The 24,338-nt window shown below is 47.3% G+C and overlaps 3 protein-coding genes across 7 annotated transcripts in view; all 3 read right to left on the reverse strand.

The window, feature by feature from the left end:
• Positions 1–24,338, reverse strand: part of LOC126559422 (transmembrane protein 41 homolog) — a 452,775-nt gene that overhangs the window by 416,250 nt on the left and 12,187 nt on the right. The gene's annotated exons all lie outside the window — the stretch shown is intronic.
• Positions 1–24,338, reverse strand: part of LOC126557510 (facilitated trehalose transporter Tret1) — a 259,197-nt gene that overhangs the window by 81,918 nt on the left and 152,941 nt on the right. The gene's annotated exons all lie outside the window — the stretch shown is intronic.
• LOC126561456 (small lysine-rich protein 1) lies at positions 10,655–10,996 on the reverse strand. Its single transcript, XM_050217613.1, has one exon. The coding sequence runs from the start codon at positions 10,994–10,996 to the stop codon at positions 10,655–10,657; it is 342 nt and encodes a 113-aa protein (XP_050073570.1).

Genomic DNA, 24,338 nt, shown 5'->3' on the forward strand with positions numbered 1-24,338 from the left:
AGGTCTGCCTTCAACACTCACGAAAACGGGCGGAAAGGAACGGTTTGCCCGGTGCGTCCTGCCCGGCCGTGTGGTTGGTTGTGGAAGACAACACCACCGCGAGTGGAGCCACGGTTTGGGGGAATGGAATATTAGATAACATGCACACGCAGAAACCGCGGGGACGAGCGAGCAGAATGCGAAGCGAGCGAGACGGTACGAAGCGAGAAGGGAAAAGAACATGAAAAGCCCGCCAGGGACCACAAAAAGTTAAGGCTCAAATGTGGTGGTATCTTCATCGCCGTACGCCGTCCGCGCTAGGATCTCTGAGGTGTATTCGCTTGCAAACTGCGGTACTACAACCTCGCAGGGATGGATGGGGCGCGACCCTTGAGAAATTCCGACCCGGTGGTGCTGTAGGTTGTTGTCGTTTGAAATCGAAACTTTACCTTCGTGTGCGAAGAGCGTTGTTGGTTTTGTCTGTCCTGTCCCGGATTCCTCGTTTGCTCCACCAGTTCCCACTACTGCTGGATAGCCTTTGTTTGTTTGAAGTCATTCGACGGCGTCGCGCAGGATGCGATGAATCTTATCGCCATGGTCATAATTCTTGACCGGATGCATTTTTTGGGTCCGTTCGGCTTCGGTTGCAACGTGTGTGTGTGTGTATGTGTGAGAGAGAGAGAGAGTTTACCTTTTTTGCCACACATAGGACACCCTGGAGAAGGAAAAGGATCTCGGGATGGGAGAATAAATTAAGTCAACGGTGTCCGGTGGTGCTTGGTGAAGCAACGGGAACAGATAAAGAATCCAGATTCAGATTGGCAACTACGCGTTGCGAGTTGGAGCAGAAGGTTTCGATGTCTTAAAAAAAGTTCTGTAGTGTTCTGTGCCGCAGCAGGCACAACTAGTGGAGCTACGATCAAATATTGTCAGATACCCATTGTCCATAGTGCGACATTGGTGACGAGAGATCTCTCAGAATTCTGGAAAAATCGTCCACAAAGATATTTGGAGCAATAGACAAATCATTCAAACTAGACTTTCCAGCCAATCCGTACGGGAGACGAATTTGTAAGTGAACCGTAATAGAATTACCAGTATCGAGCAACTGCAGCAGTAAGAAAAACTTAGAACCTCTCGCCCTGTGCCACAATCGGTAAAACATAGAAGGGTGAAACGTTACAATAACTAAATGTGAATTTAATTTAGCACGCGATGGACGTATTTCATTTTCAATTTCATGCAAACAGTTATGAACGGTGGGCATGGGGTGCCGGGTGCGTTTATGTGGCACGCACATGCAGGGAACTCCGAGGATACCGCGTCCATGTCACGCCAGCCCAAAAGTTGCCCCTTTCTATTTGCCAATGAGCTGCCCATGCATCGTACGTACCGTGAATAATTGCATGCAGTGAGCGAGAGAGTTTTTTTGTGTTTTTGTTTTTAAGGTTAACTTGGGGCCTGGGAAACACTATTTGGAGTAGAGGTGTAATATTTAATGGGTTTATGTAAACAAACATGGCTTAATGGAGGTATTGTCGTTGCCGTATTGAGCATGGAGAGCTGTTTAAGCGCTGCTTTGCAGCTGTATTGAAAAAGGGAAAGTTCCATTTCGATCCATCCAAGCTCTCCAAGCCCTCCAATTTTGAGCAGATTTCCTATCTGCTCAAGGGATTTAGACACGCTATCGCTATCAAGTAAACGGAGCCAAAAATACCAGGCAAAAAAGGCCAGGTTTTACAGCCTTATAGTCAATGTTAGCCCTCGAGAAGCCTCCGATATATGCCCTTGCTAGTGCAGTATTAATAGTAAGGCGATAACCGCGCGGGTATTCACACGACAGGACCGGGGTTCAAAGCCCATTCGAACCGTTATCCGGACAGTAAATCATGCAAGCCATGATATGACCGGCCAAACCGTAGAAGAACCTTCGTTTCAATGACCGAAAATGCATCCTTGCTGCTCTCACTAGCTACCCCCGGAGGGACTGGGTCATTCATTCGGTATAGGAATCTGCATATTCCCGGATAAGATAAAAAAAGTTTGAAGAAAGATGAGGCTATTTGTTGTCTAACTAACAAGTTCCTCGGTAATATTGGTTCGGAACTTAAAAAGAAGCGAAAGCGAATGCCAAAACGCCATTTTGGATCATTCATTCATTCGAGTGACTGATAATTACTGGGACCCAAAGATGGTCCCACTGGTACTGCAGTCTTGTGCGTTCTTGCAGTATGTCTCCAAATTGTCTCCACTGTAGCTCTGCACTCTAGCAATTGGCCGTCACTGCAGTGTCTACGCAGTCCTGCACTGAAGTAAAATGGCGCGACAGGATATAGGTTACCATCGACCCTGAACGCCTCCGGTTTCCCTACTGTGATACTTCTACTGTTTGTTTAGCTTTCACCATACCTTGCACGCGTCTTATTAACGACTTCCTGGCGTGCCTTCCTGCCCTGACACGTTACGAGTGAAAGTGATTGCACCTGATGTGTTCGCGTGCGATACTGTGCGCGCTTGTTAGCTGAGAATAAATTTCGTTTTCGGTTCGTTTCGATCGTCCATTCCTTATAGCGAGCGGCTGAATCTGGGGACCGTAACTAAATTATGCAAATAACAGGAGCTAGCTTGGAATGTGTAGCGGGAATGAAAGTAAGTTAAAAGAAAAGCTTTTACTGTACATTATTTTGAGGTTCAAAGGGGACGACTCGGTGGTGTAGGTGATAGCGGCTTTCAAACGGCAGGACTGCGCAGGGTTCAAATCCCATCCGGACCGGACTCAAGGACTTCCCCACGTAGTATGAGGACTGACTATCCAGCCAGCTACGTGGTATCGGCAAGTCTAGTAATCCATTTGATGGCCGCCGTGACCTTACAGCCGTCAAGCCAAGAAGAATTTGAGGTTAAAATTTTAGCCAGAAATTCTATTTATGTAAAGTTAAACAAAATGCTTTAAATACAAGTAAAAGCTACGTTGAAAATGAACACAATTTAAAGGAAACTCCATTAAATGCAACAATGTTGCGAGCGAAAACAGAACTTTTTCTCGCGTCCGAATGATACGAAGCAATCGTTGCATCTGTACTTGCCGCTTGTTTTAACTTTTCCATTTCGTTCCCAAGCGTGTGGATACTTGCGGCGCACTGGATCGAGACAGATAATGTAAAAATAAGTCCCCCCCCCCGAAAACAAAAAAAAAACCCACAAAAAGAGCTCTTACAACGGCTGCCGACCCGGGCCGGGACAAGTCGGTTGCCGACAAAAAGGGCTGCAGAATCGATTTTTCGATTCCGATTCCGTCTGCCGCCGTTTGAGTGAATGATTTATGCTTATGATCAATATTTCCACCGCGCAGACGCATACACGCGCGCTCGCACTTTCCGGCGCTGGTTTCGTTCCGGATTGGACGAAGCCAGCTCCTTCCGTCCGATTTTATGCTAAAGGATGCAGCTTGAGATGGAGTATGGCACAAAACAAACACTCTCTCGCTCCGCTCAATGAAGTGACGGTTGGGCGGCAAGTACAGTGGGCGCGCACATACATTTATATGGTGCCACACTTGCCTCTATCACCGCCACCGGTAATGTTCCAGCACCAGCGCAAGAAAAACAAAAAATTTCAAATTTTTCCCCGGCCTGCACTACAGCATTTCATTTCGTCTCGATTAGCGGGGCCACCCCCCATCATGCTCGCTCCGGGTTTTTGCCGGGTGCCGGGCGCCATCACCATTCCGTGCGCATATTTACGTATTTAAATCGCTTAATAAGGATTAAAATATTGCGATAATATAAATCTCCCGGCTGGAATTATTTGATTTTCTTCGATCATCTTTTCCGACCGAGCTGTGTGTCGTGTTTGGTGTCTTTTCTTTATTTTCTTTCAACCAACCGCTTGCCCCTGTGTGAAACCCGGCCGGTTGGCGTAAGAGAACAAAAAAGGGCAGAAATACAACATTTCGTATCGTATAAAAAAAAAAGGCGAAACGAAAACGAATACGAAAATGCCGCTGGCACCGCGTGGACGGTTTTGCCAAAGCCGAGCAAACAGAAATATTTTTCCATTTCATTTTCATCTAAAGCGACTTAAGTACACCGATAACTTATTGCTTGCTTTATGCCCGGTTGCGGAGCTTTTTTTTTTGTTTTCTTGTGTTTTGTTTTCTGTCTTACAGTTTTTTCTTTTACTTTTTTGTTCTTTTTTCCCAACATAAAAATTGAAGCGAATGCATAGGATCGCATGGTTCGTTGAAGAACGAGACCGAGTTTTCGGGGAACGGGCTGAAGAGCATGTCATCCATCTAGACTGCCAAGAAGAAGAAGAAGATTGGTTCGAGAGCAGTAGTTGGTCAGTCAATTATCTAGGCTGTATATGGTGAACATTCACTCTCAAAAAATTGTGAAGGGTTATGCGCTTTCCACAAAACCTTCGGCCAGTTATTCAACGAAAAAGGGGGTTTCCGCGATAACTAGCTGTGAGTGGAATCCTAGGAACGATTTACCAGCCAATTCCACTCCAATTCCATTTCTGAAAATCATTCTAAGACTAAAGGAATTTCGGTTCTGACTCCAGTTCCGATCCAGGGTCCGTTTTCGATTCCGATTCCTGATCAAATTCCGGGACCAATCCTAGAAACGATGTACCAGCCAATTCCACTCCAAATCCTTTTCCAAAATCATTCTAAGACTAAAGGGATTTCGGTTCTGACTCCAGTTCCGATCCAGGGTCCGTTTTCGATTCCGATTCCTGATCGAATTCCGGGAACAATCCTAGAAACGATTTACCAGCCAATTCCTCTCCAATTCCATTTCCAAAATCATTCTAAGACTAGAGGGATTTCGGTTCTGACTCCAGTTCCGATCCAGGGTCCGTTTTCGATTCCGATTCCTGATCAAATTCCGGGACCAATCCTAGAAACGATGTACCAGCCAATTCCACTCCAATTCCATTTCCAAAATCATTCTAAGGCGACAACCAAGGACCAAATATTACTCGAGTCCTCTGAGTCACTGCTCAGGCTAAAAGCTTTTATTCCACTTCTTGCAATCGTGTTTTAATTTGCAAAAATGCTAAATGGATGCAAAACGAATGCACTCCTGCGAGTGCCCTTCTTTCGGTCCAAAGTTGGCCAGACGACCAGGGGTTTTTCCATGCGCAAAAGGATCGCATCACATCAAAGGCAACAGTGCTGCCATTCCTTACCGTACGCAGCACTCAGTCACCCGCCGGTCGGTGTTATCCTTTCACCGTGCCGTTCCGTTCGATCATTTTCCCTTTTGGTACTGCTCGAAGGGCCAACCTTACCGGGACTGGCACGGGCTCTAGATGTTCCCGCGATTGCCATCGTCCCCTTCCCGCGTCTTCGTTTAACCAAATACGCCTGTTTGTTTTATGTATTGATTTAAGGTTTCGGTTTGGATTTTGATCGAGTCGATACATTGGTCGCTTTGGTGTTACGCCATTTTTTGTTTCCTCCTCTAACCCCTCCCTCCTGCACAGTCTGCTGCACTTACTCGCAGCGACCTCTAGCCGCATGTTAAAGGGTGCGCGTCGTCGGCTTTGTTGCAAAGCCGCCACCCATAAATCTCGTCTGCCGTGCAAATAAATGGAATACCGACGCGTACCGCGCTTTGCACAACTGCACCGCGTGCTTGCTGGTACGTTTCGTCTGCTTCGCCATTCGGTGAGGTGTTCGATTGCGTGAAGAAGCCGTTTGTTGACACATGTTGCTGGGCGCACATGGAACAATGGCATTGGAAAAGTGTCTCACCGACGATGGGGCAGGTTCAGTGACAAGGCTAATGGAAAATTCTTCACGTCTGGAGCGGTTCACTTAGCGCTGAGCGAGCAGTAATACGGCGGCCCGAGGCACGACTGGGACTGGGAGCATTGTCACCAAGCCGTATCAACGTTGCCGACTGACAGTTTGGAGCTTTGGAGGACACTCAGCTGTCATCACTGTACGGAGGTCCATGAGCAACAGTCTCGCAGAAACACGTGCTGCTTCCCACCGACAAATAGTCACGATCACTTACCCTGCAAAGGCTTTCCATCTTCTCGCTCATCTGTACCTGTGGATGCTTCCGAGTGCTCTCACAACATAACGGTTGCGCACTGCGTCATGGTTCGTGGTATTTTCGAAGGAATGTTGTCAAAAAACGCTCGTGGAGTTCCGTTAAGGCAAACGAAACAGCAAAGGGAAAGGAAATGAAACGCGTGAAGTCGAGGGGAATATCCGAGCGATCAAAAAATCCTCACACGGCCGTCCGGCCGGCACACACGAAAAGTTCGCGACCACCCTTTGCCGCCCCGCAGCACACCGGGCGTACGTGTCGGAACCGAGGGAAGAGCAGAAGACGGCGACAATCAGGCTCATCTCTCGCGTGGTGGTATCGTATTTCAGGTTCTCGAAATCTTCAATCTGATAGCCTTGCCTCCCCTGCTGTGCTGGTGGGGAGGTTTCTTTTTTCCTCATCATGTTTGCATTTCGTTTTGTTTCTGCCATGTGAAGTGACGTGCTGCTGCGGCCGGTGAACCATCGGTTGAAGTGGCGAGAGCATATCAATAGCAGGCAAGCATCTTCGCTGCGGCTCCAGTACGAACTACCAGGGAAGATACCTGGTTAGCTCCGGAAGAGGAAGATACCAACAGCAGCAACAACAAAAACTAACCTGGAGGCGTGTATGGAACTTAAAGACAGGTTTAACAAGATTCGTCCGCCTTAAAAATCAGTTTTAATTTTAATTACAATATAGCATAATAATCACCAATAAAGAAAAAAAAACACGCGCACACACACACAAAACTGCACCAAGAATGAACATGAGAGTCAAAAACGGACGAAAAAATCCACACATAACTTCCTTCTCCGTTGCTGGATGAGTTTACCTCAGAGGAGACGAGTGGCGAGTGGATTAGTGTTGATTGTTGGATGATCTGGACGAGTTAGCGAGCGAGGTTCGCGCGGGAGCTCTGGAGGAAAGGTGGATTTTATGTTAATTCTTCCTTACGGCTTAAAGAGCGCACTGCAAATACAGGCAACGCGGGTCCACCGATCCATGGGCCAAGGAGTTGCGATGAACTGCAGCATCTAGACGCCAGCGCCCAGCGCCGGAACTGCCGTCATTCCTTGCGGGCCTAACCGTCAACAAAACCAACAGACACAAACGCTGTGAGACCGGAGCAGCTCTGGGCCGTGCAGGCAGACAAAACGTACAAGACACCTCACACACAGCGCAAGTTCGGGAGTCTCCAGTGCATGCAAGGCATCCCTGGACGTCGAAAAAAAAAACAACACCAACAGCCGAAGCGAGGTGTAGCGAAACGGGGAAGCTCAAAACTAACAAAAATATCGCTTGCTCTGCGCCCGAGAGCCTCGAGACTCCCATCCAGGAACGTCAGGTCAGTCCGTGCTGGGATGGTTTTGGAGTTATAGTCCACGGTACGGTTTGGGAGCCGAGCAGCCCATTTCGGAACTTACCTTGGCTCTGGGGCCCAGTTGTGTGTGTGTGTTTTTTTTTTTGTTTGTTGCTTCTAGCCCGTGATGTCCCGGAAAGAAATTTGAATACAAACCGAGCGTGCAGAATTCTTGCAGCAGGCAAAAATGAATCCAAAACAAAAACAAAAAAAGGCAGCACTTCATACAGAGATCGCCTATCCGTGGCGACCACGATGCACCGAGGAGTCGCTGGCACGCTCGATCGACGAAGCGACGTCCCGAGAGCACCTTCGGGTGGATAATTTATGGGACGATGAAGAGGAGATGATTGAAAAATTAGGGTGTAATTATACATCCCCGTCCATGGAGGCGCTGCGGTGCGCAGCGGTTGCGCGGGTTTGCTTTCCTCGCCGCGCATCTCATCATCCGGGTGATGCCAGTGCATGAGTGCGACACGAAGGTGGGTTGGTTACCGTTGTCACCTATTTAAGGTTTCAACGAGTACGCAATATCGGTGAGGATCGATTGAAAAGATCGTGGAGATGCGTGTTTGTTGAGTTATAAGAGATGCTGTACTGTACAGGATTAGGAATTCCAAAACAGCCTAACGTTTCGGAATTCCCAAAAGTGAGAATAGTAAGCCGTCCGGAAAGTCTCGAGAAATGAAGTAAACGTGCGCAGACAGTCAGCGTAATAACTCTGACTGGAGATTGTGGCAGCTTTCCTTACTTGTTCTTCAAAAATTGGTGCTTGATATGAAGCTTTTATAAGTTGAGATATTCACGCTTCTTTCTTAAGCACTCTTCACCTTTCTGCTGTGCATTTCTGCAAATTGGACTATTAGACGTTCTTAATCATGAAATCAATGTCGTTACACGAACACCAGACTCCGAGGGTAGAGGCGACAGTGGCGTCGTTCTTCACACTGCAATACCCGAACTCTAGGGCAGGTGGTTAAGACAAGAAATGGAAGTCTAAACTGTAAGACAAACAAACCCACAGCAGCACCTTCTCGCCACTTTTAATTAAATTTCATTACCTGATGTCCGGTCCGATAGCGATACGCTAGTGACAAGCTGCGTGCAGCGGTTGGTCACGGTGCACCATCACGCTTAGTTATCGCTATTTATTATCCACAACCGGCAACCGGTCGCAAAACTAATGATAGTCGACATTCCAATCTGGCCACTAGTATTTAGCCGGTACTGTGCTGCCCTTTTCCACGGTAGCATCTCAGTTCTCTCTCTCTCTTTCGGTCTTTCTGTCTCTCTGTATCTGTTAAAAGGTAACCACCATTTGACCCTCCCTTACTATTTCAACTGTCTCGTTGGGATGGGATCGCCGGGTCATTGAGGAACACCGGGATGGTTAAGAGAGACCTAATATGACGCCCACGTCAGCTCGATTTGCGTCAAGTTTTGCGCGCAGGGATTCCTGTTTCCGTTGGGTTAAATGTTTCTTCCTTGGATATCTGTTCTTCATCTGGCTCTCCTTACATCCTCGCTTTCCCCTCCCGCTAGCACGCAGCAGCATTCGGGGTTCTCTGCTGCTGCTGCTGGCTGGCTGGCTGGCAATGATTGATGATCGTATCACTTCGAAATCAAGTCAGTCAGTTTACATCCACAAGTACCGGAATGGATGGATGCGTGTCCATTAAACATCTATCACGGACTACCATTTGATGTCTCGAAGCCTGTTCCTGCACGGGGATAAAAACAAACAATCACAAACAACTTCAAAATCCACGAGTTTAGAGGCGCTTGGGGACAACACATGTGGCTAGGGAGGAAACGGAAAACAAAACAAATTACCTGGGTGTATCAAAGTTCGGTAGCATACTTCACATTTGACAGCTATGCCGGACCTAGTGTGACACTATTCCGTCTGCTTAAGGGAAGATGAACCTGACTGAGTGTATTGCGATTATCTAGAAAGATTAAAACCACAACACAGAAATTCGATCGCCGATCGTGAATGCGCCGGACAGCGTGCACATTATCTCAGGTTCTCATTTAGAGTTACCACCTACTGTTTTTCGTTTTGCGTTCCCGTTTGTTGTTGTTATTTTTTTTTTTTTTGCTGCCCATATTATTTTACTAATCATCAATTTGCATGCTGAGCAGCGCAACGGTAACGGGGGTGGCTATACCGTACCCTGTTCTGTGTCCTAATGCGTGTGAGGCTCACTGCCAGAAAGAACCAGTGGAACGTCAAGAATGTAGCAAGAGCGAGCTCGACAGATATCGGGAGGCTTTGAATTTAAATACCCATTTTTGGCTCATTCCGAACCGTCCGATCATCGTCGAGGTCCGTGTCCTGCACGCTGCTTGTCTCGCCTCCATGCCAATAAAGACCACGATTCACGACCGGTGGATCCTGGGGTGTTGTGTTTGTTTTAGACCTTTATCGCATCCGGAGCGCTGAGTCAGTCAATCAAAAGCCTGCCGTTGTGTGCCGGTCACCCTTCAGCTCGAACGTGACCTCGTTCGATTTTCGTGACCTCGCGGCGGTACTACTGGTTCCGAGTTTTTACTGAATCCCAAAAATTTCTGGCAGTGCTTTCCCCCTCACCCCCCCTTTTTTTTGAAGGAATGCTTGGTGATCTGGGATTTGAGAGCTTTTTTTGGGATGACGTCTTGAAGCACGATTCTTCATCTCGACTTCCAGCTGATCATGTGGACTTTGACCACAAGGGCCGTCCGTTTGGATCCCTCCCCGTATGGTGAGCCCGTTCATTTGGAGTCGCACACAATCGAAACGGACACTCCGGGGGAACACTCCGGGGGAACACTCCATGGATTTGATTGATACGGGCATGCACTGCGGGCGGCTTTAGTTTAAGACATTCCGCGGGATTGCAGAAGCTGATTGATGACATACGACACGATGGATGAGGTGCGCGGATTGGAAGCGACTTCAAAGCGACAGACACCACTTGCTATAAACAACAAAGAAAGAGAGAGTGTGTGAGAGAGAGAAAGAGAGAGAGAGAGAGAAGAAATGAGGAAAAATAAAGCTGTCTTCAATAATTTTAGGAAAGTTTGTAAATATTTGTTGGTTTTATTCGATGTTTCTTCGCATTCGTCTGTCAATGTATGATACTCTTAAAGACCAATACGACTACATACATCTCGTTACCTAGAAACCGAAGTAAACATAATTGCACTATAGTTCACAGATTGTTGCCACAGGACTCCGACTCCGACTCCGCAATGTTTGCAGCACCTGAAAAAGCCGGCTGCTTCACTTTTTGCCCTTCTTCTTCTTCTTCTGACCCTCTGGCCAGGCGAATCCGCGCGACTTCAGCACATCCTGAATGTTGTGACAGATGTAGTACGCGTTCTCCATGGCCGCCTCATTAAAGATGTCGCCCTGGAACTTGGACGACTTGCCACCCTTGCCCTTGCCCTTCTTGCCTTTGCCCTTTTTGGGTTTCGCTTCACCATCCTCTTCATCGCCTTCCTCCGCTTCCGGCTTATCCTTCGCCGGTGTGCTGGAACCACCGGCCGCACCTCCGCTACCACCCGCACTACCCCCACCGGATGTATCTTTTGCTCCCTTTTTTTTCTTGCCCTTGCCGCCCATCCCAGAGCGCTGACGAGAAGAAGCGCTGCGATGTTGTGTTACCACCACGCGCGATGCTTGAAGCAATACTGCCCGTTAAAGGGCCCGTGCCGATTTTACATCCACCGGAAAATATCGACCAAACAAGGTGGTTGCATGGTGACGCACCGTTGGGCAAGGTAGCGTTATGCAAGTGGTGCCATCTAGTGTTGAAATGTAACCGCGAATAGAAACCCATGTAATCTGCTATTTGGAGGTACTTCAGGAATTCTCAGAACCTTCCACTTCACGTTGCATAATCCAACGCTCGCTTGCGAAAAAAAGTGGCGGCGATCGGAAATCTCCTTTCCTCCAAAAGCTCCAATGGAACGCCATTCATCATGGATCGTGAATTCGCTTCATGCCCGAGCAGGTCCCCAATTGCTGGTAGGTACGGTTCACGCTACACACGGGCAAGGAAGCATAAATATTCATGTGCGAACCAGAGCAACATCGGCGTACCTACGGCCTTTCGCTGGCTAGGCGGTCCTGCTTCGATCTTATCGGAACCTTCCACGTCCGATGAGGCAATAAATATCGAAATTAAATTTCGCTCCTGCCCACTCAACCCTTCCTTGCTCTCCGGGAAAAACAAAAAAATCCCCAACCAGGCTTGTACCAGGCGCTGTCATCGATGGGATGTGAAGCTCGAACGAGCTCGTAATTCTTTTCGGCCCCGGCACGGCCGGTGGTCCTTTGCGGGATGTGCGCCAGGTCTACGGCTCTACCGAACGAGCGGTGAAAAACTTGATGTTTTTTTTTTGTCCTACCTTGGGTGGAAAAATGCCGCGAGAGATTTACTTTTCAGCGCCTTCACTCATTATCAGCGTTCGGTGGCGGTTTTTTTTCCCCCCCGCTCTTTCTTTCGCGAAGGGATGGGCAACGAAGGTGGGGAAGAAGAGGAGATAATAATCATGAGCTGCGAGAGATGCACTTTCCGACTCACCTACTTGCATGCAGAAAAGTAAACGCCACGTACATTCTCACACGCTAAAACACATACAGGCAAGAGCCTCGGGATGGCGATCGTCGGTGGTGCCGTGACCAGGATCCACGACCCGAATTTTTACCGGGTCCCAAATAAATCTTGCATCGGTGCAACACCGCCTAAACTATAGCCTGTGAGAGAACGTTTTCGGAAGGACCTCCGTGGCAAATCACGCACCATCTGCGCCATCGGCGGCCACGGTAGGGCTGCCGTGTTGGAAGATTTATGAGCACATTGCCACCTAAAACCGACCCGATGGTACTAGATCCTGCACCAATTGAAAAAGCAAAGAGCATCCCTCGCAAGGTTGATAAACTCTCGCTGTAAGGTAACGTATCGTAATTAATCGCTGCCCTTCGCTGGTTCGGGTTGGTGCAGATTGACCCGAAATCTGCGCATGACCTGCACGGCGCGCTAAGCCGCTGCGCATCAGGATGTGATGCAGTGCAGAGGAATCTCTCACAGGGCTTCAAGACTCTACTCTTCTTTCTTCACCAGAGGGCCATGAGATTCTCGCTGGGTGGTAACAAGGCGCATGGTGGAAGGTGTTGAATGGCGGCACGCCCTTCCTCGGCTCAATGGAAAGTAGCAGGAAGAAGTAGGAAAACAAACGTCTAACAAGCTTCCAGCACACCAGAGAAATCAGAAGGCCTGGATAAAAAAAAAAACGGGGATGCGAAAAACAAAGGAACAAAAAAGCAAAGGCTCGGACGGTTTTCAGGTTTGCATTTCAACGCCGTGCCAACGTGGGTGCCACATGCTCCGGACGCACACTATAATTAGGGCTTCATTAAAGGGGTGGTCCTATCAATTTTTCCCATTTTCGTGAAGACCCAGACGCGCCCTTCGGGAACACGGACAGGTAGGCTCGGCCCCCTTCGAAGTGCGCGAGACGCGCAAAGGGTTCCCCTCACCCGAAACCGTCTCAGCGCATCGTCCCCAAAACCCGCTCCCCCCCCCCCCCCTCTTACATAAGTCACCTGCGCACATCACACTCACACTCCCGAGCCAGAGGCGGCTTTTGCTGATGCTGCTGCTGCTGCTCTTGTTTGCACACGCGGGGATTCGGGCGATGCGCAGCCCGGGCTCGCGGTTTGCCATTAATACTTTATTGTTTCTATTACTGTTACGGTAACTGTGCTATTATTTTATCCGGTTCTTCCCTTTTCGCTGCACCGTTCGCCGTTTCCCGACAACCACGGGCGTGTGAAGGACGATGTTTGATTTTCGCGAACGATTTGTGTACTTAAGCAACAGAGTTCCGGTGGAGCTGCTGCGGGACGAGGATGGTTTGCTTTTGTTTTTTTTTGCTTTTGGGGCTTGTTTCTTGCTTGTTTGTTTGGGAGGAAGGGAGTAGATAAATAATTTGCGGCGAAATGATGGACGAGTAACTTCAGCTCAGAAGAGCATTTAAATATCTCGGCATAGTAGGTGAGGCAACCTGTAAGAGGCTGTAAGAGGACTCGCTCTACTTAGTTTTATTTAGTTTAAGTTCCGGAGCACTCATAGTACGAAGACTGTTGGTAATTCTGAATTTTGTCGTAGAATTCGTGAGCTTCGTAGGATTAAAGAAAGGTTCTCATTTGATTCCAGAACCAACCAATTCCTGACATGCTATTAGGTGACCTATAAGGTCACGCCAGCCATCACCGAATGACTTGCTAGACTTACTGATACCAGCTAGTTGGATATTCAAATTCTCAACTACACGGGGAAAGATCCGGATGGGATTTAGAACCCTGGTCCTGTCGAGTGAAAAGCGGCGAAGTTGCCGCCTCTTGAATTCCAATATCTGAATCCTGAATTCTGAAAAACTGCCAACAGAGCTTCATGTGAAGATCGCAAGGATCCATCAACACTTTCCATTCCTCCATTTCTACCAGCTACGCAAACTTTCCCATACCGAGACGCAACCACCAAGCACCATCACATATGACAGCAAAACGCAACCTTTGTCAAAAATATGCAAAAGATCACATCGCGCATCGATACCATGCATCATTGGCAAACTTCTCTGCGAATTTGCATGACTTACAGCCTATGTCACAGGGTCTCATCGACCTCGAAGCTGCACCGAAACTGCACCAACCGCTATGAAGCCGGCCGATACACAGCATAACGGCGGCCCTAATCGGGCGTAGCGTTTACGTAGCTTCTGCAGCCGCCATTTTCACAAGACGGGGGGGGAGGGGGGGGAGGCTCGTGGTTGGTAATCAATTTTCATGTTAGAAATAAATTGACAATTAACATACTAATTAGGGACAGGCTGCCCGTTCTCATATAAATTTTCACGTTTGCAAGCAACACCGGCACCACCGGCACTTCCATCACCAGGCAGCCTCAAGACCCAACAGGTCCTCGGCGAGCGGGTTAAGGTGTATCGTTAATATTGATTTATGTGGTCCACGGTCCGCCCCAATCCACCAGTCCCAGCCGGGAGTGTCTTTCGCGTTTTAGTCAAAGCGGAGTGGTGATTTTTATTATTATTTACCTTTTGTGTGTGTATCTTTGTTTTTATTTTTACTGTTTTTCGTTATCGTGGTTCGTCAGCAGCTGGATGATTATTGTTTTTTTTTTTTTTTTTTTTTTGGTGCGATTCTGTTTCTCCTGTGAGTGATTATGTGTTTTCCTGTGATCGCGTTAGCTTCAGCTTCTGACAGGATGTTTATGCGGTGTAGGGAGGATTGTGTTCTGGACCACCGAGATGAGGTGTGTGTCGTATCGCATGTAATAAGCAACTATCTTCAATAAATCCTCCTTAAAGGAATCTAGGAAATCACACATTACATCCTCTGGGACGAAGTCCAATTGAATCACACCAAATGGAGAAGGAGGCACCGAGGAAATTTGGAAAGACGACAACAATCAGTAGACACAGGCAGGAAGCTTTGCAGAACCAGAGAAGGAATCCTGCTGCCGCTGTTTTGAGGCCATTACGGGCCAGCATTCACTTGATGCCACACCACAACTTCATTTGCTTGTCTGTACTTGCAAATTAAATTTAATAACCTGAAGAAGAAAATATAATAAAAATGCTCTCATGAAGCTCGCTATGAAACGCTTCATAAGTTGCTGCTTCCCTCCCCGCTCAAGGTAGAATATCTGTTTGCTTCTTTATGAGCCTTCCCCAACAGACCACGACAAACTTGCGACAGCTTATTGGGCACGTTTTGACAGTTGGTTAGACAGTTGCGCTCGCTCTCTTTTCGTTGACATTTAGTATCGCAGTACTAGCGTACATTTGCTTCACGGCGAGCCATAATTTATTTTTCCTTATGTTGGTAAACAACTATTCCGCTTTTGATTGTAATCAGCTTCTCTAATATGGCTCGCCGTATGGTTTTGTTGCTGCTGATGTTTTTGGAACAGATAGTGTGATCTGGGGAGTGGAAGTGAATTCTGTTTTGTTGTTGTTCGATTGCGTTTGACGCTGGTCTAGTTAATTTAAAGCGTACCTTGCTACCCATCGGACCCAGCAAGGTGCAGCAACGGAGTAGCAAAGGGTATCGAAGCGTACGGCTGCAATAGCTGATTGCAAACTGGATTGCAGCGAGCGCGTCGAACATCGTTTCGTGGCGGGTGAGTTTTGGTTAATTAACGCGGACCACAAACTGTGCGGTGGATGTGCATTTTTATAATCGTATTCATTCCGCGTTCAAACGATGCCCACGCACCACACCAGCACCGACTGGCCGCCCGCTTGTGACGGTGACGGTTCTCGGGGAGACTCTCGGGGCTCTAACAGCTAGCGGAGGAGATGTGGACGCTGTGCCGTAACTTGATGCTGATACTGCGTGTGTCCGGTATCTTATCGGCAACGGGCGTTACACACTTCAGGTCGATCTGGTAGATGACCAGCTCGAAGCTTTCCGTAATATCACCAAGATGTTCGTGTCCTTCGTTCGTTCAGCGTTCAACAGGAGGATGTGGATGTACGCGCCCCGCAAAGCAGCTGTAATTCGTATGTACCTCAAGCGCTCGATTCCTTGTCGTTCTTGTTTTCCTACTGCACCGTGAGGACTCACCCTCCACGGCAAACGTTTGCAGCCGGTCCTACCCAATTTTTTTGGTGTGTCAGCTCTCTCTCTGGGTGTCTCTTGTGTCTTACATTTGTTTGTCGCTTCCTCGAATGGACTTTCCAATGCATCGTGAGTCCCAGGGATTCAATGCCAGTTTAATGCTGTGCCGAATGTTCGCCTGGTGAATGGTATGGTATAATATCAAAACAAGTCAATCCCCGCGTGTGTCCTGCCCGTGATCCACGCTGACCGGTCCGAAGGTGATGAGGTTGATGTTAATTATTCGCTTGCCAACTGATTTGCTGCAAAGCAGATAACATCACAACATACAGCCTTAGGGACAGCCTATCTTCACATATAATCACACGACAGGACCAAGGTTCGAATCCAGTACATCTACTTCCTTCTTATACATCCTACCATTTGTCCTGCATTCGGAGCTATTGTTTCTCCAGTCTCTTTTAACCTTTTGGAGTAATTATTTTCTCTCGAACACTCCCCGAAATTCACTTCATGACTCTCAATTAACCCCTTCGCTGTGACAACGATAACTCTTGTTTTCCCCGATTTACGGTAAAGATTTATGTTAAAGACACCGGTTCGGCAGCTTCAACACTATTAACCCGCTCCAATTAGTGCACCAAAAACACTTCAGCTGGCTGCAAGGGAGGATCCTGCCCGAAAACATGAGCCGCACGGGGCATTCCCCGTGCCAGCAAGTGGAAATGTAATTTTCATTTGACTTTTAACGGTTCACTTGTGCGTATCTTCCTGCTTTCGCAAAACCCTCTCATGCCACGTGCGGACCACAGTCTTAGTTTGCAATATTTTACACTCAAAGCACTCTCGTTTTATACGGGGCCATTATCCTCTCGTGCGCCAAGGGTAGTGCTGCGTACCTTATCCTTGCAGGAACTCATCCCTACTAGATTATTCCCCGCTTCAGGCACCCTCCTCGCCCGCCGAGCCGTGCGCAACGGTACGAAAAAGTCATTTGTTACCCGTCCGCCTGGAGTGGGAACCGAGACGGATCAGGTGGATTTTGGTAGCTGGAAGCCGGGATTACCGGCTCAGTGTGCGTTCGATATAAATGAGACATCAAAAAACAGCAACGAAGGATAACAAGGGTACCGCGTAGGTTTTTCGCTTCCTCCCCACAGTGAAGAAGACACGGGTACAATACAATTTTCCGCGCCAACGAAGCGTAACACATTGCGACAACTGGTGGACAGTGCTGGGGCATCAGGGATGGGAAATCATTGCAGTGAGCCAAATGCTTGCAAAAGTTGAAGCTTTGGCTGAACCACAACTATAATTCGAGTTGTAAACAGTAGGGGAAGAACGTAGTCCGAGACTGGCTTGGCCAATTCGCGCTGAAGGTGGCATTGAAGGCATTGGTTCTCTATCGAAGACTGCAGTTTCTTGCAATACTTTCAATTCCCAATAATTCCGTTAAAAAAATATTCAAGGCACACCCGAAACAACCACTTCAAAACGGTAACGAAACCAATCGATTTATCTTCCAACGAAAAGCAAGCTAATCTCGAATCCCACGCAGCGCACGTGACGCTACGCGTCATTCCCGCTGCCGCTACGCAGCCTCCGGCCGTGTTTGGGATTTCATCTACCGCGCGCTTCTGCCATCTCCCATGAGCTGCGGAGTGCGGCCGGAGTCATTGAAATTAATTTTTAAAATACGTTTCCTGATTTCCCGCAGGACTCATAAAGTGATGTGTTTGTTCCCTGCGGACGGAATGGGGAATGGTGGCAATTTCTTTCGAGTGCATAGTGTGTCCTTAAATAAAGGGACAAAGCGAAACCGAAAAACAGAACCAGCGGAAGAAAACGAAAAACATTCAAGTACATGTGCGACATGCGTAAGCAGTTGCTCTCCGGCGTTACGAGGCAAACGGGCACAGCTTCCTGTGTGTGATTACCTTTCGGAAATCCGGACCGACCGTACACGAATCGGAAGTCTATAAAATGGTTAACGAAAACTGCACCAACCCAAGTGGGACATCTTTTTCCACTTAGCTTCACCATGAGGTGAACCTTGAGAGTGAGAAAGAGCACCAGAAGAGTATCGCACAGCTTGCGCTGGCTCTCTAGGGAAGGGGGAGGTGCGCCGAGCGGTGCCATTGTGGGAACGCAACAAAGCCAACGAAAAAAAAAAGATTAAAAACACTCTAAATAAAGGGTGTAATTGAGTGCAGTTGACAATTCGGCTGACAAGCGGGACCCCTGAGGAAGCGACACACACATAACCGCGACGACAGGGTCCCATTAGGCTAATGTGACCCACGGTTGCACCATCCCTAGGACCCCCGCGTTACTTACACGGGCTGCTCGGGGCGAACGAGCGTGAAGCTGTCGACGCGTGTGGAATTTCCGTGATGAATGTCAACCGAGAGCCGTAGCCCGTGTACGAGTGCATACGATGCAAGAGTTTATCCACTTCACCTCAATGGATTTGAAAATTCTCGGCATTTCGATGCTTCCGTGGCAACATGGAATATGTTGCCGGGTTTGTCGTGAGGTACCGCGGTAAGTGGCCATAAGTATAACGATCGTAGCACTCGCTGCAGGCAGCAACAGCATCAAGCGCCTTATTTTATCGCAGCTAAGCAGCGCCAGATGAGGTTAGGTTGTCACAACTCTCGACACTCAAATGGCGTTTCAGGAGTGATTTGAATGTGGATGTTAATGAAGCTGGAGAGGATTTACGCTACTCTTGAGGAGGGCTGTGTTAACTGCTTGCGTTTATTAATTAAATATCTAGACAGTTAGGACAGGATTCAGCATAAGTAGGGATGCAGCAGCCATTTTTAACTATCACCAAGCGGTAATAGTAGCAGCTCGATTTGAACTGCTTCCCTTTTCTCCTCTTGCTACAATTTTTGGACAACGACATTTTATTTTACTGGAGAAAACTGGTGAATTTCTTGAGTTGAGCACGTGTCGATGACAGGGCCAGCTCTCCAATCTACTTCCAGGAAACTCGGTCCAGGGCTGCAGTTCTCTGCCCACGGCTGTATCCGATCTTTGACAGGTTTGACTGTCGATCTCCGACACACCAACGTGCTCGCTGTGTTGCTCTGGGCCTCGTGTCTAACGGATCTCGCTGACGAGCACCTTCCTGATGGGGACTGACGTGTCTGGCATCCTCATCTCGTACCTCAAAAGAGAGACATGAGTAGGGAGTGAAAGCTCTCTACAAACTACTGGTCGTTACCATGGTATCCTATGCTTTTGGCTCACCTGTTAGACACACTGGACACCGGCTGCACGCACACGACGCCATGAAACCGATTTGTTCTACATGGCGATTTGTTTCAGCAAAAGATCGCACATTCCAGCATAAAGGTGATCGACTCCGATATTCCTGCCAACTCTTCTCCTCATCACCATGGTGACATTTCAAAAGCTTTATCGACCCCGAGAGTACCTCTGCCACCCAGCTTTATCACTTTCTTGGCACCAAACCCGGCCATTGGTTTATAGCTCAAAAAAAAAAAAAAATAGTAATAATAATCCCCGAGGCGCGGTACCTTTGCGTCGAGTTTTACGATCCTCAAGGCGATTGTGAGGCACGATAAATGAGTGGAAACACACACACAATCCCATTAGCCGACCGTTTATGGAATATTTACACTGGATTAACGAGGTGCAAAATGCATCTGGGTGGATGGGTTGTTGGGGTTTTTTTGCGTGGAGACCAAACACCATCTACTGTCAGCGCTGGAGCTGTAAAACAAAATTTACACACCTGTGAGAGGAGTTTAACGAGCCTCATGAAACTAGAGCTCAAGCAATAGAAAGGATCGTAAATGACATTTAATATTGCTGTGCGTTATAATGGACATAATTCATGTGTCAATTAATTTCCCCGGTGGGGAATTGGGTTTGATCTGAACCAGTTCCGACTGCATGAATAATTAGGCGTCAGTAATTAAAACAGTCTAAAATGTCTACGTCCCGGTATCCGAGGGCGTCCTGGTGGTATGAGGTGACGCCGGTCCTCACATGACAGGACCAGGGTTCAAGTCCCATCCAGAACGTTCCCTCGTAGTGAGGACTGACTATCCAACTACGTATTCGATGGTCGGTTGGAGAAAACGATATCTTCCACTATACCCTAGCTATCTTGAGCATTACACCTCTGATAAATCTTTTGATTAGTAGTAAGTGATGTGATGTGATGTCTGCATATGACGTCCACCAAAGCTATGATAACCGGACTAGATCTTTAACCGTCAAACGGTCGTGAGTGATTCCCCTCGCGTGTATGCGGCACCTCTTAATGCTTGTATTCGCAAATTAAGTGATAAAGAAAACAAGCGATCACCTTCACCGTGCTCTTCCCACCAAACGATTACACTGAAAGTTGCACGTTTCGGGTTTCGATTTTTTTTTCTTTCGACACTTCCAACAGGCCCAGCAGGAAGGTAAAAGATCTTCGCGATTGTTGACCTGGTCATTGATTCGTTGGGATCATGGTTTTTGGGACAGAGACCAAACACCACATTATGCATCAATGATGCAGCAGCAGCAGCAGCACCAGTAGACAGAACCGAGGGCATACAAACATACCGCGATGCGAGCAAAGCCCCCGAAAACGTTGGGCGATAATGCTAATGTAAATGAATACTTAACGCTATCTCTATGGGTCCATAAAATACGCATTAAATTGGCAATAAATTAGATGTCGCCACGTTACGGAGACCGCTAGCATAAGGTTTTTGGTACGGCACGCGGTATGTTACAGGATGGCTTTCACGTTCACGGGGCGACATGTTGTGACTTTAGACTTTAGAGGACGCTCAGTAAGGATGTCATTAGCTCATTTTAAGACTTATTTCTGGATCGAAGGGAAGAATGCGAAACATCTCTTCGAAAAAATAGAGCACTCGAGGCAGATAATTAGAATCAAGGTTTCGATAGTTTAGTCATGCTCTTCGTTTTTCTTTCCTAGACGAAGGACTCTGTCAATTTAATCACGAGGTAGCACACGAGCCTAGATCTTACATTTCTACAATCTTCGCACTGCAGGACCCGGTGCAGGTGTAGATTGCATCCAAGAGAAGTAGCCGAACGAAATGTCAACACCGTGCCTTAAATTGTCCCATTTAGAGCAAACACAATTAGGGAACAGGGAACCAACTGGAAGGAAGGAAACATAAAGGAGGAACACAGAAACACTGCATGAACGCACCAACCAGTCTCGAAAGGAGCTGTAAAAGATAAACCTCGCAAACAATAACGAAGCAGGGGGCGAAAAAAAGCTAACCGACAGTGCGATCAGAGATAACGCAATGAGTGGAATGGAATAGCGCGGGTGGATACGAACAGCACCTGACGCTGAAGCAAGGATCAGGAAACACACACACGCAGGCACTGAGACACCTGATGACATTCAGACGTTGGGCGAGGCGCATTTGTTTGTCACCGAGTGCATTCTTGCCTTTCTCTTTGCTATTTACAGAGTCATCGCTAGGGGATGTCTTTTAAATATCGGGTCAAATGTCATCACTCACCCTTAACATGAAAAAAGATCTTCTGATTATCTCTGTATCCCTCAAACTGACATCCAAACATGGTGTCTTTCTTTGCAATTCAACCCAAATCCATGGTCCATATCTTGTCTTTTTTCTTGGCTTAACGAGCTACTAGGTCACGCTGGCTTTCAATTTGCTCACTAGACTTGTTGATACTATGTAGTTGGATAGTCAAGATGGCTTGGGAATGGTACGGATTGGATTTGAAACCCAGCTCTTCTGTGTGAAGACTTACCTTACCTTTATAAAGGTTAGTGTTTATTTCAGACAGCGATGAGTTACCACGCAAGTTATTCCTGTAGACAACGCTAATGTAGACTCAGCTTCAATAAGATTCGATTGCTCCAGTAGTAAACTCGTCCAAAAAGTCAAATGATTCTCACGCACCCAGTGCACTAACCGAAACCGAACATCGTCCATTTTTTTTTGCAACTTGGCGTTAAAATGCCCAGCCAAAAAACACAAAACGAACACACGACGAAACCGCACCGGCCCAAACCACCGAAGTTCGTCGACTGATTAATATCCACCAGACCGGCAAAAACGGCAGCGGCTTCTAGATGGGAACGCAGCTTAGCCTTCTGGTCTGGATATGCTCTTTAAGAACCGTCTGATAATGCGTTACACGTTATCGGTCGAATAAATGCAGCTCAGCTTGGCAGAAAACATTCAAAATGCATTTGAATCCCGTATGCTTGCGCGCGCTGTACCGTTCCCATCCATCTTCCGTGCCACCACCACCATTGGGCTTTACGGTGGGAAGTATTGGGACACCAATTTCGCCGCCGTGGCATGCCGCCCCGGCGAGACCACGATTCATGTGATTGTACACTGTTTTTATTTCTGCTTGTTGTATGTTTTGCTGCCCAAGTTCCACCATTCTAGAGTGGTGGTGCTCGGCTAATCTTGGCCGGTGTGCATCCCCTAATCTATCATGCAGCGGCTTTCGTCCATGACGGGATAGTTGCTTTTAGGTGGGTACGATGTAGTGATGGGCAAAATACTGCTTTAGGTCGGAATCGATTCCGGAGCGCGTCAATATTTCCAAAATCGATTCTGAGTTTGAGTTTAGTCAGGAATCGCAATCAGTTTTGGAATTGATTGCTAAGTCGTTTCTAGGATCGGTTCCGGAAGCGGCACGCAAAACGGAAAGGGAATCAAAAAAGGATCAGCAATTGGTTCCTGAATCGGATCGGGAATTGGTTCCGAAACCAGAAAAATCAGGATGTAGTATTTGCCGGATTTTTCGACCGATCCTGAGGCAAAATTTCTTCCAAAAACCGACCAAATTTGGGATTCAAGTAACAGGAGAGCAGGAAAATCAAGAGGTAGCATTTGCCGGATTTTTCGACCGATCCTGCGGCAAAATTTCTTCCAAAAACCGACCAAATTTCGGATTCAAGTAACAGGGGAGCAGGAAAATCTGAAGGTAGCATTTGCCGGATTTTTCGACCGATCTTACGGCAAAATTTCTTCCAAAAACCGACCAAATTTCGGATTCAAGTAACAGGAGAGCAGGAAAATCTGGAGGTAGCATTTGCCGGATTTTTCGACCGATCCTGCGGAAAAATTTCTTCCAAAAACCGACCAAATTTCGGATTCAAGTAACAGGAGAGCAGGAAAATCTGGAGGTAGCATTTGTCGGATTTTTCGACCGATCCTGAGGCAAAATTTCTTCCAAAAACCCACCAAATTTCGGATTCAAGTAACAGGGGAGCAGGAAAATCTGAAGGTAGCATTTGCCGGATTTTTCGACCGATCTTACGGCAAAATTTCTTCCAAAAACCGACCAAATTTCGGATTCAAGTAACAGGAGAGCAGGAAAATCAAGAGGTAGCATTTGCCGGATTTTTCGACCGATCCTGTGGCAAAATTTCTTTCAAATACCGACCATATTTGGGATTCAAGTAACAGGAGAGCAGGAAAATCAAGAGGTAGCATTTGTCGGATTTTTCGACCGATCCTGCGGCAAAATTTCTTCCAAAAACCCACCAAATTTCGGATTCAAGTAACAGGAGAGCAGGAAAATCTGGAGGTAGCATTTGCCGGATTTTTCGACCGATCCTGCGGCAAAATTTCTTCCAAAAACCCACCAAATTTCGGATTCAAGTAACAGGGGAGCAGGAAAATCTGAAGGTAGCATTTGCCGGATTTTTCGACCGATCTTACGGCAAAATTTCTTCCAAAAACCGACCAAATTTCGGATTCAAGTAACAGGAGAGCAGGAAAATCAAGAGGTAGCATTTGCCGGATTTTTCGACCGATCCTGTGGCAAAATTTCTTTCAAATACCGACCATATTTGGGATTCAAGTAACAGGAGAGCAGGAAAATCAAGAGGTAGCATTTGTCGGATTTTTCGACCGATCCTGCGGCAAAATTTCTTCCAAAAACCCACCAAATTTCGGATTCAAGTAACAGGGGAGCAGGAAAATCTGAAGGTAGCATTTGCCGGATTTTTCGACCGATCTTACGGCAAAATTTCTTCCAAAAACCGACCAAATTTCGGATTCAAGTAACAGGAGAGCAGGAAAATCAAGAGGTAGCATTTGTCGGATTTTTCGACCGATCCTGTGGCAAAATTTCTTTCAAATACCGACCATATTTGGGATTCAAGTAACAGGAGAGCAGGAAAATCAAGAGGTAGCATTTGTCGGATTTTTCGACCGATCCTGCGGCAAAATTTCTTCCAAAAACCCACCAAATTTCGGATTCAAGTAACAGGGGAGCAGGAAAATCTGAAGGTAGCATTTGCCGGATTTTT

This window comes from Anopheles maculipalpis, chromosome X, assembly GCF_943734695.1.
Source record: "Anopheles maculipalpis chromosome X, idAnoMacuDA_375_x, whole genome shotgun sequence".
NCBI lineage: Eukaryota > Metazoa > Arthropoda > Insecta > Diptera > Culicidae > Anopheles > Anopheles maculipalpis.

Excerpts from the sequence above, each read along its gene's own strand:
- LOC126561456 (XM_050217613.1), bottom strand. The coding sequence starts at position 10,996 with ATGGGCGGCAAGGGCAAGAAAAAAAAGGGAGCAAAAGATACATCCGGT.